At 43.1% G+C, this 13,454-nt stretch overlaps 1 protein-coding gene across 1 annotated transcript; it reads left to right on the forward strand.

The window, feature by feature from the left end:
* Positions 1 to 8,460: 8,460 nt before the first annotated feature.
* LOC149247724 (uncharacterized) lies at positions 8,461 to 11,561 on the forward strand. Its single transcript, XM_089445171.1, has 3 exons — positions 8,461 to 8,959; positions 9,262 to 10,155; positions 10,300 to 11,561. The coding sequence occupies exons 1-3, from the start codon at positions 8,461 to 8,463 to the stop codon at positions 11,559 to 11,561; spliced, it is 2,655 nt and encodes an 884-aa protein (XP_089301297.1).
* Positions 11,562 to 13,454: the final 1,893 nt, after the last annotated feature.

The following is a 13,454-nucleotide window of genomic DNA, read 5'->3' on the forward strand; positions in this document are numbered from 1 at the left end:
TCCCGGGTTTGGAAACGGATCAGTCAATACTGTTGAGGGTTTTGAACTCTTAAAGAGTTTCTTAACTTCAGCTATATGTGGACAATCTCTCGTCCAATGATCCTCATCGCATATATGACACCCCGCAGGGGGTTTCCTTTTTCTCCCTTTCTTTTTCTTCTTGCCCCCCGGTTGCTTCAGTTGTTTGCCCTTGTCGGTCGACACGGCATTTACTTCCGAGGCAAGAAGTTCCTCATTTGCATTTTGACTGGAAATCTTACGGGCTTTTTTAGATGTAGCCTTTGTCGATTTCGTGTCTGTCGTGCCAATCACGCCATCGCCGGCGTGAGAGTCATTGTTTGATTTAGGAGGAGGAGGAATTGAGAATTCCGGTCTAGGGGCGTCAGGTATTTTGTCGTAGAGCGTGCCAGACTGAGTATAGACCAAGTCCAGATATTGCGCACGAGCGATGACTTGCTCTTCTGTTATGACTCCCCCCTTTGCCACATCTTCCGTGATTGTAGGAAGTAAGGATTTGATAAACCATTCAGCTAATAGCTGATCGGGAACGTACGTTTTCACCATCCTACGACGATGTCGCCACTCATGTATATGATCAGATATGTGAGTGGCCGTTGTCTGTTTGAAGTTGGTTAGGAGTTCCGTTCCCGTTTCATACCTTATCGGTAATTGAAAATGGGTTAAGAAAGTCGTGGCTAAGGTACTGAAGTTGTTGAACGAAGCTCTAGGCAATTCAATATACCATTTTGCCGCTGGACCAGTTAACTTCCTCTGAAAAAGGCGAAGCCTAATCGAATCATCGTTTAGGGTGTTTGATGAACACCACAGATGAAATGTCATCACGTGATTCGATGGATCTTCACCTAGATTTCCATTAAATTTAGGAATATCTGACGGAAGTTTATGCGGAATCGCTGGCCACCAAGGGCATAAGCAATTGGATCATTCGTCAGCCGGTTTAGATCTGGTAATTCTAGAGTTGCTACAAAGGGCAATTGTTGATTCAGGTTAGGCGAAGCATACCCAGGATAAGATGGAATCGCCTGAGCAGTGGGTCCTTGCATACCAGCATAATGTTGGCAACTTTGACAAGGTTGATGGGCATAACCACCATAATATGGTTGCCCATTAATTACAAAGACTTGTTGCTCAGGTCCTCGATACGATTGCTGGAATGGCGGTTGTTGAGATTGAACCAGCCCTGGTTGTTTGACCATTTGTTGTTGTCCAATACTAGATGACTGACCAAGATGAGGAGTCATAGTACTTGTTTGAGCCTGAGTCGCTCCAGATAAGGAGTCACTAACCTGAGGTTGTGATTGAGTCGTTGAGACAAGAGGCTGTTGTATTGCAACCTGAGAAACTTGGGGTTGACATACAACAGGTAGCGCTTGTACTTGCGACGCAGTCACCATAGTAGGTATAGTGGGAATATTCGACACAGGGTGGACTGGTTGCGTTGAATATACAACCCTTGGTTGCTAAGGCAGTATTGGTACCCAACCGTTGGATGTAATTCCAGTTTGACCTGAACTTTGTTGTAAACTCCCATATGGTTGTTCTCCGGGAGGGAACAATGAAAAGGCATACTGCCCTCCATATGGTGGCAATCCAGTACTTAAAGGGAAGATTGGCCTTTGAAGACACATTGGATCAATTTGTTGAGTTTCAACATAAGAAATACCAGATGATAATCCGGATGAAGAAATAGGAACTAACCATGTCATCGAAGCAGTCCCTGATGGGACTTCGGCTTGTTGTTGATAACTTGCCGGGACAGATTGTATACCATCGAACATCGTTGGGGTAGCAGCAGGAGGCTCTGCCGCTGCTGTGTCGGATGACATAGTCCTGGATGTCGACGGTTGTTCAGACATATATAGTCTATCCAAAAGATTTTCTAGCGATTCTACAAGAACTTACGATGAAAAGAGACTAACTTCGAAGATCAACGAGGGAATGGTGATGATTATTCCGTTTAAAATAAATTTTAACGACGCTTAGACACAACCTGCTTTTTCAATTTTAAAGAGTCGAGAAAAAGCAAAAGATGACTCTAGTCTCCTTTGATGATTTAACGAGCCTGAAGTGACAAATGCTCGGATGGACTTTTTCCGTTATAGAGTCTGAAAAAGACCAAAAGGAACTGCTCTGGAGTTCTAGGTAGACGGTGTGCCAAACTTTTCGCAAAACCGCAGAATACGTTTTAAGGTACGGGCGGTCAATCTTCCTGAATGCTGTGTTCAGTGCATTGCGATCAATAGGGCGGCCGACACGGCTTCCTAAGGATAAAGGTTTTATGCCTATAGGGGTCTCCCAATATATACGCGACAGTACGTGGGAGCACAATCCGTACTGGCGCTATTGTCCCTCAGGAGGAATCACCCACCATCAACGAGATCGACAGTCACCAGGCTTTACGACACCGGAACACGTCTCTAGCCTAGACCTCTATGTTGTGCGTTATGTTGCAAAGCATTGTTAAGTTCATTCAATTTATTTTAGGTTGATCTTTTTAGAAGTTTGCCTTTTGAGGTTCACTACGAGATGTATGATACAATTCCTAAATGCAGTTTAAAGATGATAAGCAAGCTTTATATCTTTTCAACTTATGAAAATCCTAGCTACAGAGGGAAAAGAAAGACACCATCTTTTCTCAAAGAGCATTCAGCACACTCTAATGCACTTTTCCTAAATCAATCATGCAAACTATCAAAATGCAAATGCACAATGCAGGTGTTTGTTTTCCACTTTCTTAGTATTGATGCCTACAAAGAAAGCTTTTTGTACAACTTTGAATTTGCTTTTAAATGACAAATGCAAACAAGTTCACTTTTTCGAAATCAGAGAGGGTAGAAGAGATTACAACACTTAACGATTTCCGAAATGAATACTTGTTTCGACACTTAAAAGAGACAAACTCAAACCAAAAGCAAAAGTAAATGTATAATCAACTGTAAACAGCCAATGAACTCTCTCCTAAGATCACACTCAACAGATCTGAATCAGAGGCTACAGGATGATTATTTCAATCATGCAAAGGAAAACTGTAAATGACGCCACAAACACATAAAAACACTCACAGTATTTTTGTACAAAAGGAGGTGGAATCTAAGCAAGGAAGAGAAGTTATCTGACTGGTACCTATGCTGGTTAAAGGCTGCAAAAAATAGAGATCAAAACAGGGCAACAAAGAACAGAGAACCCCAGCTGCACAAGGCCAAACTGGTTCAGCGCAACCTCAACACTGAGGATTTGACATTCAGCGCAGGTAGCCCCTTCGGGACCTGCGTTGAAATGCAGACTGCCTTCACAGCAGTTGCGCTGAAGGAGAAACTCTCATTTCCCCTGGGTTCTGGGTCACAAAATGCTCAAAAATCAACTGTTTCAGGCCAAATCAGAAACACAAGCAAGGTATAAACAGAGGGATGCTTTGAGAGGGTACTAAAGACTATCACAAAGGATCATCAAATCATTTGTGGATCTATTATTTAGATCATAGCCAAAATCCAGTGAAGGATCAAGGCAGCAACAGTCTACTTTGCAGAAGCAGTTCGATGTTGTTGCTGTCAAGTCTATGATGTAAACAAAAATGACGGAAACACAAATGAAATGAATAAACAAGTTCTTCCCCAGCGGAGTCGCCAATTTGTTGTGGGGAAAAATGCCTATGCAGGACGATCCTATCCACCTAAGGTGTGAGAGTACCTTAGCAACAAACGAATACAGCTACACTGGTTTCTTCATTTATGAAATATGAAAGAGAGGAGATCGATAGACTTAGCGTTGTCTTCCGTTTGTACCTCGATCTAGATCCTCTTCTATTTGGGTGTTCACAGCTACTTGCCTCCTCGCTTGCTCAAGGGAACAGCTACTTGATTCCTGCGAGATCACAAGAGAACAGCTACCTGTGACAAGAGAACAGCTACTTGCGACAAGAGAAGAACACAACACAAAGTCAAATATACATATTCATAAATGATTCAGGATTAGAAGTAAATTAAATACACTAATGCAATCATACAAATACACCAGCATATAGGAGCAAACCAAGATAGCTTTATTGATAAGTAACAGGGTTCAGGAAGAGATACAACCCATAGGGCTCCAATCCAGCATCTCCTTCCCAGCAGAATGGAATTCCTTCTTCAGCTCCCTTCAAAGCATTAAGCACCCAATGATCCAATCTCAAACCAACAACAATTCTTTGCAATAACAAAATTCCAGCCTTTAGATCCCATGGAGGAGAGATCCATATATAGATGTTTGGAGAGAGGATGAGTCAGCTTGAGATCTGACTAGTGTCCTCTCCCTCTCTTAGTTCTTGAGTCCACTTGGAGGTTCTTGCTTCCACTTGGAGATTTGGAACCTCTTACTCATCACCAGTCGAATTCCCTGATCCAAGTGTCATTTTGGAAGCTTCCTGGGCATTGACACCTTGAGGAATGACTCTGCCACTTGTCCAAACTCGCTCAGCGCAGGTAGCCTTTGTTGGAGTTGACATTCAACGCAGGTAGACAGTGGAGCAGTTGACATTCAGCGCAGATGCTCAATGGAGCAGTTGACATGATCCAGAATTGGCTTGTTTTTGAGTGTTTTCAGGTGGAGAACTTCTGTGAATTGCTGTGGTTAGTTGGCCTTGTTCCTCTAGGGGTAGGAACAACATGTTTAGGGACTTTGGATCCCTTAGATTATGGACATTTCATGCTCGAGGCTGTAAGGCACAAAAATGTCTATAACAGTGGCTTACATTTCGAGCACCAATTCATCATTGATATAACCAATCCATGCCACCAATCGAATTTCCATCCTACCCCACTACCTTTTCCCTCATTTTTTCTCATGTGGCTCACATATCAAGCATCAATTCATCATTGTTGCTGCCCATGCATATCATTATTGAAATTTCACAAGTACTATTTCCTAGATTAATTTAAAGTCGTGAGACTCGACATGGTAATTGTACATTTCAATGATGAGTTGTAGTTGGAAGTCAAACTATCATCTCTCTAATTCTATGATAATTTTCAGTATTGCTTCACATTTGGCATGGGGGATGATCGCCACAAACCTACATTTGTTCAATTTTAAAAAAGCCTCGAGTATGCTAATCGTAAGGAATTATTCGAAGAAAAGGGTTGGATTGTTTTCCTTCAGAAGTTCCAGGGTTACAATGATAGAGTGGCCTTGGATTTTTCACAGAGTTTTAATGGGGAGGTTGTAGAGATTGGGAATTTGAATTTCAAAATCACTGAAGAATCCATAAGCAGAACAACCAAGTTACCACTATCTGGGGAGAAGTTTTTCAAAGGAGGACCAATCGACTTAGAGGACTCCACTAAATTCCTCAAACCTTCTTACAAGTCTATAAATTGGTCAAAAGTGATTCTATGTAGCTGCCTGGAGGAAGAATGGCATCCACTTATCAGGGTGCTACAAATATTTGTTACTTGTGAAGGAAGGTACGTTGTAGTTTTCCTTTGTCACATTAGATTTCTCTTACATTTTTCAGAAGATCGAGGAGTTAAATTTCCATTTTTCTTGCACAAGAGCTTGTATAAGGTTGCTAGGGGAGTTCAATTAGCTGTTAAAAATCTTGAAACCGATGTGTGCCATCATAGCCTTATTAAAATATTGGTTGTTGCTAAGTTAAGTAGACGAAGAAAGTCCAACGAAGATTTTATGGTGGAAATTTTTCTAGGGGAAGAAACCCAAGTAAAGGTTCAACAGAGGCTCATGAGTTCCCTGTCGAAGACTTTAAGTCCTGGAATTGAGGCTCCACTAGGACTAGTTCTAAATAGGGCCAGAGCCCTGTTTTAATAACTATATCTACAAAGGGAAGGAATTGTTCAACAAAATCCCTAAAGAAGTCGGCAAACCCTAGCACATCCACATATAAAGTAGCTCGATTGTCAAAAGGGAAGAAATGTAAAATGAATAAGGTACAGAAAAGTGAACCTGGCCACAAGGAAGTACTAGTTGAGGAACCTTAGTCACACAAGTAAGAAAAATGCTTCTGTGGAAGTTGTGGAATTAGTTGTTGCACAAGTAGAACAAAAACGTGAGAAGGTTAATGTTTCCCTTAAGAAAAAGAAAAGGAAACTCTTTAAAGGAGAGTAGGAAGTGACGTATGTACCTTCCACACCAATAAAGAAATCAACAAAGAATCCAACCTCGTCACAAGTATGACAACATACACGAAGCATGTCCAAACAAGAACCATCTATTTTCGGTACTCAAGACCGAGAGTTGTTCACCATTCTATATTTTTCAGAACAAGAGACGAAAATCCCCTCTCAAGTGAATGAGGAAGCAGGGGATCCTATGTCTACATGAGATGGTCCAACATATAACACTCAAGACCTTCTGAGTAGTTTACCACCTCAAAATCCATCTGATAAGAAACTAGGTAAGAAAAAACGAGTGCCTAGGTTTAAGAGGAGCAAGACATTTACTGGGTTAGCTCAGGGGGGAAGTAACTCTCAACAACATACAATACTCGTTGAAAATACCTCAGCCTATAACGAAGAGAATCTGTAGTTACTAGTGGCCAAGTTGCAAAGAAATAATACAAATTTGAAGGATAAGGCTTATAAATATAAAACCCTATTTCGCTATGTGCGTCCGTGAATGAATGATATGGGAATAAGCACTTGGTTAACTAGAAACTAAAATGGCAGAGGCCTTTTAAGAAGCCTAGTTCTCAAGAACGAGCTTTGAAATTTCTGAAGTCATTGATGAAAGTAAACCATGGTCTATAGGTATTGGTCAAAGCAGTGGGAATCTGAAGTATGGGATTCCCTAATTTTATTTATGATTGGTTGGAATAGAGAAGGATAGTTGCATGAGGGCATGCATCCCATTAGGCATGGGGGGATGTTGGGCCCTACTTTTGTACTCATTTTTCATATCCTATTCCCTTCGTTTAATTGATATTTACTATCTTTTACCCTTTTTGTACGATGATACCACTATACATTAACCACACTGCACTATTTTGCAAGTGGAGGTAAGATTTGTTACTTAGTGCTATTTTTTATATGTCTTTAATCAATTTAAGTAGGTAGTAATGGACCTGTAACTCTTGAATTAATTTGACTAATCTTTACAAGGACTCGCAGACATTTAAAGACATGTGGACAAGTCAGCAAGTACTCTAGCATACAATCCAGCACACCATTTAACAATGTAGCAGACAACTTGTTATGAAACCAGCTCACAAAAAGATAGAAAAGAAAGATCAACGCCTTAGAAATAAGCCTCTTAGAGGTGGAAAAATCCTTTACATTACACAAATGAACAATTCTTAGATGATACAAATGACAAGACCTCCTTTTTATATATAGGAGTCTAAGGGGTCATAATATAATCAAAGCCGAGGATACACTTGGGAACGGACTGGGTGCTCTGCTATGCCGCGCAAAGCTCTGAATAAGCAAACCCTATCCTCTGCATTCCTCTGGTTTTCGAAGACATTACGGCAACGCCCCTGCTGACCTTGTCCCCATGGCAACACCCTTGGGAGGGGCGGGAATAGCCCCCCCTCCGTTCAACGTCCCTAACGCTGACTTTTCAAAGCCTGCAGCATTTCTGACCTCTCTTGGCAGTAGCGCAGAAAAAGAACAGGGTTCGAAACCTGTCAGTAATGACACTGATCACACAGTACCAAGTGAAACGGATGAACCAGACAATGACAAAGATGGGAACCAAAAGTCTCCAACGTCATCGACAAAGGTGAAATCGGCAACATGCATCCCAAAAGCAGCAAAACGCATCAAAGTGGATCTCCCCAGTCATCGAATCAACAGCGAAATCCAATTTATGCAGGACCATGCGCTCATAGGCAAATTCCTTGGATTTTGGCCAACTGAAAAAGCTCTGCAGGGCTAGATAGCTTCAAAATGGAAGCCCAAAGGACAAGTTACACTGCAGTTGGGTCCCAAAGGCTTCTTCACGGCCATTTTCCACTGTATGGAGGACAAATCTCACATATTTGAAGGCGGTCTGTACTTCTCAACTCCTCAGGTCTATACCTTCGGAACTGGAAAGCTAGGTTTGATCCAGACAAGGAAGATTTTAGTTGGGCTCCAGTATGGATATGGATGTACTCCCTCCCTGTGGAATACTGGAAAGAGGAAACGCTGGCGAACATTGGAAACAAACTGGGAACCTTTATCAAAGTGGCAGAGGAAACCAAATCCTGTCGATACACCTCTTATGCCAGGATCTATGTCCAGATGCACTTAACCAAAGCCCTTGTAGACACGGTAAGTCTCTTTCATGATGATTTTGAATGGATCCAACCCTTAGACTACGAGCACATCCCTTTCCGCTATAGGAAATGCCACGAACATGGCCATCTCTTCCGGGATTGTCCTCTGAATTCCCAGCCCAAGACCTCTGCTACTGATTCTAACAAAGACTCTAAAGGATTCATCAAAGTACCTAATCGCATGAGGCATGCAAAAAAAAAATCCTGCAGTTCCAGAAAGCCACAAAAAGCCAGAGTCCCAGAATAGATTTATCCTTCTATCTGCTCAAGACTCCCCTGAAAAGCAAAGCTCTGATCCTCAGGCTTCCCTGAATAACAAAGCTTCACGGCCTCCCTCTGCCTCCGATCCTTCCAGCTCTTTAATGTCCCCTGACTCGGAGAAACCTGTTCCTGATACCAACCTTCCACCCTCAACCTTGGAGAAAACCGTGGCCGATGCTGGCCAACAATCATCTCATATGGATCTAGATGCGGCTCTGGCTCTCAGTCTTAATGACAGTGATTATTTGGAAGATCAGAATACTCTGCCTATAATGGATGAGGATCCAGAGAATGTAAGCTTGGATGGACTGGACATTTTCAAACTGGAAACGGCATGCAAGCAGAAAGAATATAATTCAATTCCCCAATGGCAAATCGACAGGCTGGAAGGAGTCCTCACCAAAGCTCAGCACAATAAAAGTTTGGGTATACAAGCAAGAAGTCCCTGGGATGGGAAAAAAATCCTCAAAGAAACGAAAAAAAGAGGGCGCAAAACAGATCTGCAAAAGACCATCATTGTAGGAGAAATACTTATGGAATCAGGGAGATTCCCTAAGTTGACAAAGTTCTACAAACCAAAACCCCACGGTTTCTCATGAAGCTCATCTCCTGGAATGTGAGAGGGCTCAATAGCCCCTCAAAACACAGAATGATCAAAAACTTGATCCAGCAAGAAAAACCATCACTAGTTTTCCTTCAAGAAACAAAATGTGACAATATTGTCCTAGAAAGAATCCTCAACAAGGTATGGTCAGTCAGCAACTCTGTATTAGTCGATGCCTCTGGGGCCTCTGGAGGATTGGCAATGCTGTGGGATCCGCAGGTTCTCACTCTTTACGACTTTCATGCTACCCATTTCCTCATTCAAGCTTCCTTCCACCTCGTAGGAACAAACATTCATGGGCATCTCTCTAATGTTTATTTCCCACAAAATTTACAGCAAAAATTAGATCTATTGGATACTCTCACCACACTAAATTTCAATAGGCAATTCCCACTCTGGATTGGAGGGGGCGACTTCAACATCATTACGACGTTGGAGGAGAAAAATAGCGGCATACCAAGATTAGACAGAGACAGTAGCGGCTTCAAAGATTTCATGCAAAGTAATCACTTAATGGATATTCAGACCTCCAATGGTGTATATACCTGGACCAATAAAAGAAGGGGTACCCAACGTATCGCCTCCACGCTTGATCGATTCCTCATCTCGGACAATGCTATACACCTGGGAGGGGATTTTCACGCTTCCATAGTGCCTCAAGGAGGTTCCGATCATTGGCCTATCATGTTGCAATGGTCGCAGCCAGGTACAAGATGCAACAGACCTTTTCGATTTGAGGCCTTCTGGTTCTCACATCCCAACTTCAAAACAATGGTCAATGAGGCCTGGAAATCCTTTATCCCACCTGAAGGAGCCAAAATGTTTCAATTTCAACAGAAACTAAAAAACCTAAAACTAGTGCTCAAAGCTTGGAACCGCACTCAGTTCGGCAACATTTTTGAGAATCGAAAACAGCTGGAACAACAAATGAGCTCACTTCAACAGACTATCATTTTGGAGGGTAGGTCAGAAGAGAAGGCGCATCAGGAGCAGATCCTATGGACTAAACTTGAGGCTGGTAGGCAGCAAGAAGAAATCCTATGGCGACAAAAGTCCAGAATCCGGTGGCTCAAGGAAGGGGAGAAGAACACAAAATTCTTCCATAGATCGGCCATCCAAAGAAGAATGCACAACAATATTGCATTCATCAACAACAAACAAGGGGACAGACTAGAAGTACACGAAGAAATGGAAAAAGAAATTAAGGAATATTTTCAGGAAATTCTCAGGGAGCCTCCAAGCAGCAGAGATCAAGCTATCAGTACTATCACACAGCACATCCCCAAAATCATCTGGGAGGATCATAACAACAAACTGCTCCAATCTGTCTCTCTGCAGGAGGTAGAAGCAGCGATGGTCCAACTCAAGGATGGCAAGGCGCCTCGTCCTGATGGCTTTACAGCCAATTTCTTTCATGAGTTCTGGGAGCTCATCAAGACAGAAGTGTGGGAATTAGTGGAGGAATCAAGAACTATGCATTGGATTCTCCCCTCTCTAAATGCCACTTTCATAGTGCTAGTGCCTAAAGGGGAGGAACCTAACACGCCAGACAAATACAGGCCAATTGCTCTTTGCAACGTCATCTACAAGCTCATTTCTAAAGTACTGGCGAACAAGCTCAAACCTCTCCTCCCATTACTCATCTCGCCGGAGCAGACTGGATATGTTGAAGGGCGTCAGATACTGGACGGCATCATTCTCTCAAATGAAGTTATCCACTCCCTGAAGATTCTGAAAAAGCTAGGTATGATTCTAAAGCTCAATCTTTCTAAAGCTTTCGACAAACTCATTTGGAATTATATTCACCAAATGCTATTGGCATTTGGATTTAATGCCACTTGGACTCGTTGGATCATGAACCTCATCACCTCTCCCTGCTTCTCTGTCCTGCTCAATGGCTCCCCCTCATCGCCCTTCCGCCCCTCACGTGGTATGCGACAAGGGGATCCCTTATCCCCCTTTCTGTTTGTCCTTATGGCAGAGGGGCTTAGTTGTTTGCTTCACTCGGCAGTTTCCTCTCATGCTCTAAAAGGTATTTCGCTCCACGGTCTTCATCCTCTATCCCATCAGCAATTTGTAGACGATACTATGATTTTTGGCCACCCCTCCTCTCAAGAAGCTTTAACCTTCAAAAACCTGCTCTCTCTATTCTCTGAAGCTTCCGGGACCTCAATCAATGCCTCAAAATCACAGCTCTTCTTCTTCAATACCCCTGCCACCACTCAAAGGAACATCGCTCGCATTCTAGGCTTCTCTAGAGCAGTGTTGCCCTCGAAATACCTGGGAGCTCCTCTATTGAACTCAGCCATAAAACATGCCTCCTGGAGGTCCCTTCTCGACAAAATGGATTCTAAGCTCTCATCTTGGACTTACCACTCTCTCAACATTGCAGGCAGACTCACTCTGATCAAATCTGTTCTCTAGGCAATGCCTCTATATCTCTTCTCTGTCCTGGCAGTGCCAAAATGGGTCCTTAAGGCAATTCGCAATCTGCAGAGAAATTTTCTATGGGGATCCTCTGGTCTAAATAGGAAATGGGCCCTTGTCAATTGGAAGGAGGTTTGTCAACCAAAATCAAAGGGAGGGCTGGGAATAAGGGATCCTCTCCATAGCAACAATATAATGGGTGCCCGCATCTGGTGGAATTGGCTCACCAAACCACAAATGCCCTGGGCCCGATTATGGCAAGCAAAATACGCTCCAGGAAGTCAAAAGAATGACCTAATAAGAATAAGCCCTACAACCCCAGGCTCCTTGATCTGGAATGCGGCCAAGCTCCACAACGCCTTTATTCAAGAGCATAGCTTCTAGGAAATTCATTCAGGCACAACAGCCAGGTTCTGGGAGGACTCATGGCAACAACTCCCAAAACTATCCGCTCTTCTCCATAAGCCAATTTGGCAGGTCTCGAAGCAACAAGTAGATCTTACTCATGTCCATCAATTCTGGCAGCAGCAATCAACACAAGACTTTCACCTTTGGAAACCAGCTGGTACTTGGCAAAGCAATTGGCAAGGGGAAACCTTTACTTAGATCGATCAGGAGCTAAGCCATAGAAAAATCAAATGCTCAAATCAGCAGGACAAATTGAGATGGGGACATACACCAAGGGGGATGTTCACTACCGAGGAACCTTACTAGCTTCGCTACTCAGCTACACAGGCAGACAAGGATCAGCTTTGGGAGAGGATATGGCAACCAGGAATATGGCCCAAGATCTCCACCTTTCTTTGGCTCTTAAGCAAACGACGCATCCTCACTTGGGACAATTTGCAAAAAAGGGGATTCATAGGCCCATCTAGATGTCCCAACTACCATCACAATGCTGAAACCATAACGCATCTCATGGAGACCTATCTTATGGCTACTCAGTTATGGGAGAGAGCTGACCAATGCAACAGAAGATAGGGAGAAAAGATGGGAGACATTACAGATACTCTCATAAAATGGCCAAAGTCCACTTTTCAAAGCCCACTATTAAACTCTCTGTGGACTCTATTACCAGGCTTCCTCTACTGGATTCTCTGGAAGGAAAGGAACAGTCGAATTTTCAATAAGATCAGCAGGCCTATTGATACTCTATGGCTTCTTCTGAAGCAAAATCTCCAATAAAATCTTGCCATCAGACGTTGGCATGATACGGATCTGCCTGAACTTCCTCAGGAGCGCCAAATCATGAAAGCCTGGAGTCTGGATCTGTATTTCATGGATCATGCCACAGCTCGTTCTCCTTCTAGCTCAGCCTCTCCTCTCACCTGGTCTCCTTCTGCATCTACTTCCTTCAAATTGGATTTCGATGGCGCTGCCGAGGGCAATCCTGGGATGACAAGCTTTGGAGGAGTCTTCAAGAATGAGAGAGGCACAGTTTTGCATGTCTACCATGGAACCATAGGCAAAGACACCAACAATGCGGCCGAACTGGAAGGAATGTGGAAAGGAATCTGCATAGCTGATCAAAAAAACCTCTTCCCATTAGAGGTAGAGGGAGACTCCCTAATCTTAATAACCGCAGCCCTCAGAATTCAAGCAGGCACCTCAGCAGCCAAGATTGCATCCAGCTAGAGGCTGCTCAACATATTAGAACAATTGGAGGATTGGCTTCGGAACCCCCAAAGCATGACCTTCAACCATGTAAGACGCAGTTCCAACAAAGTAGCAGATAGATTGGCCAACCAAGGGGTCAACTAGCAGATCCCCTACTTCTCAAGCCCTCTTGGAGACTCTGATGATGAACAACTTAAAAATGACTACACTACTCTGGCACTACAAGACTACTCGCTCCCGGATGCGGGTGTTTGTTAGCATTGCAGGACGATT

The sequence above is a fragment of the Pinus tabuliformis genome, chromosome 7, assembly GCF_031772625.1.
Source record: "Pinus tabuliformis cultivar Carrire ecotype Pingquan chromosome 7, CPIR1, whole genome shotgun sequence".
Classification (NCBI taxonomy): Eukaryota; Viridiplantae; Streptophyta; class Pinopsida; order Pinales; family Pinaceae; genus Pinus; species Pinus tabuliformis.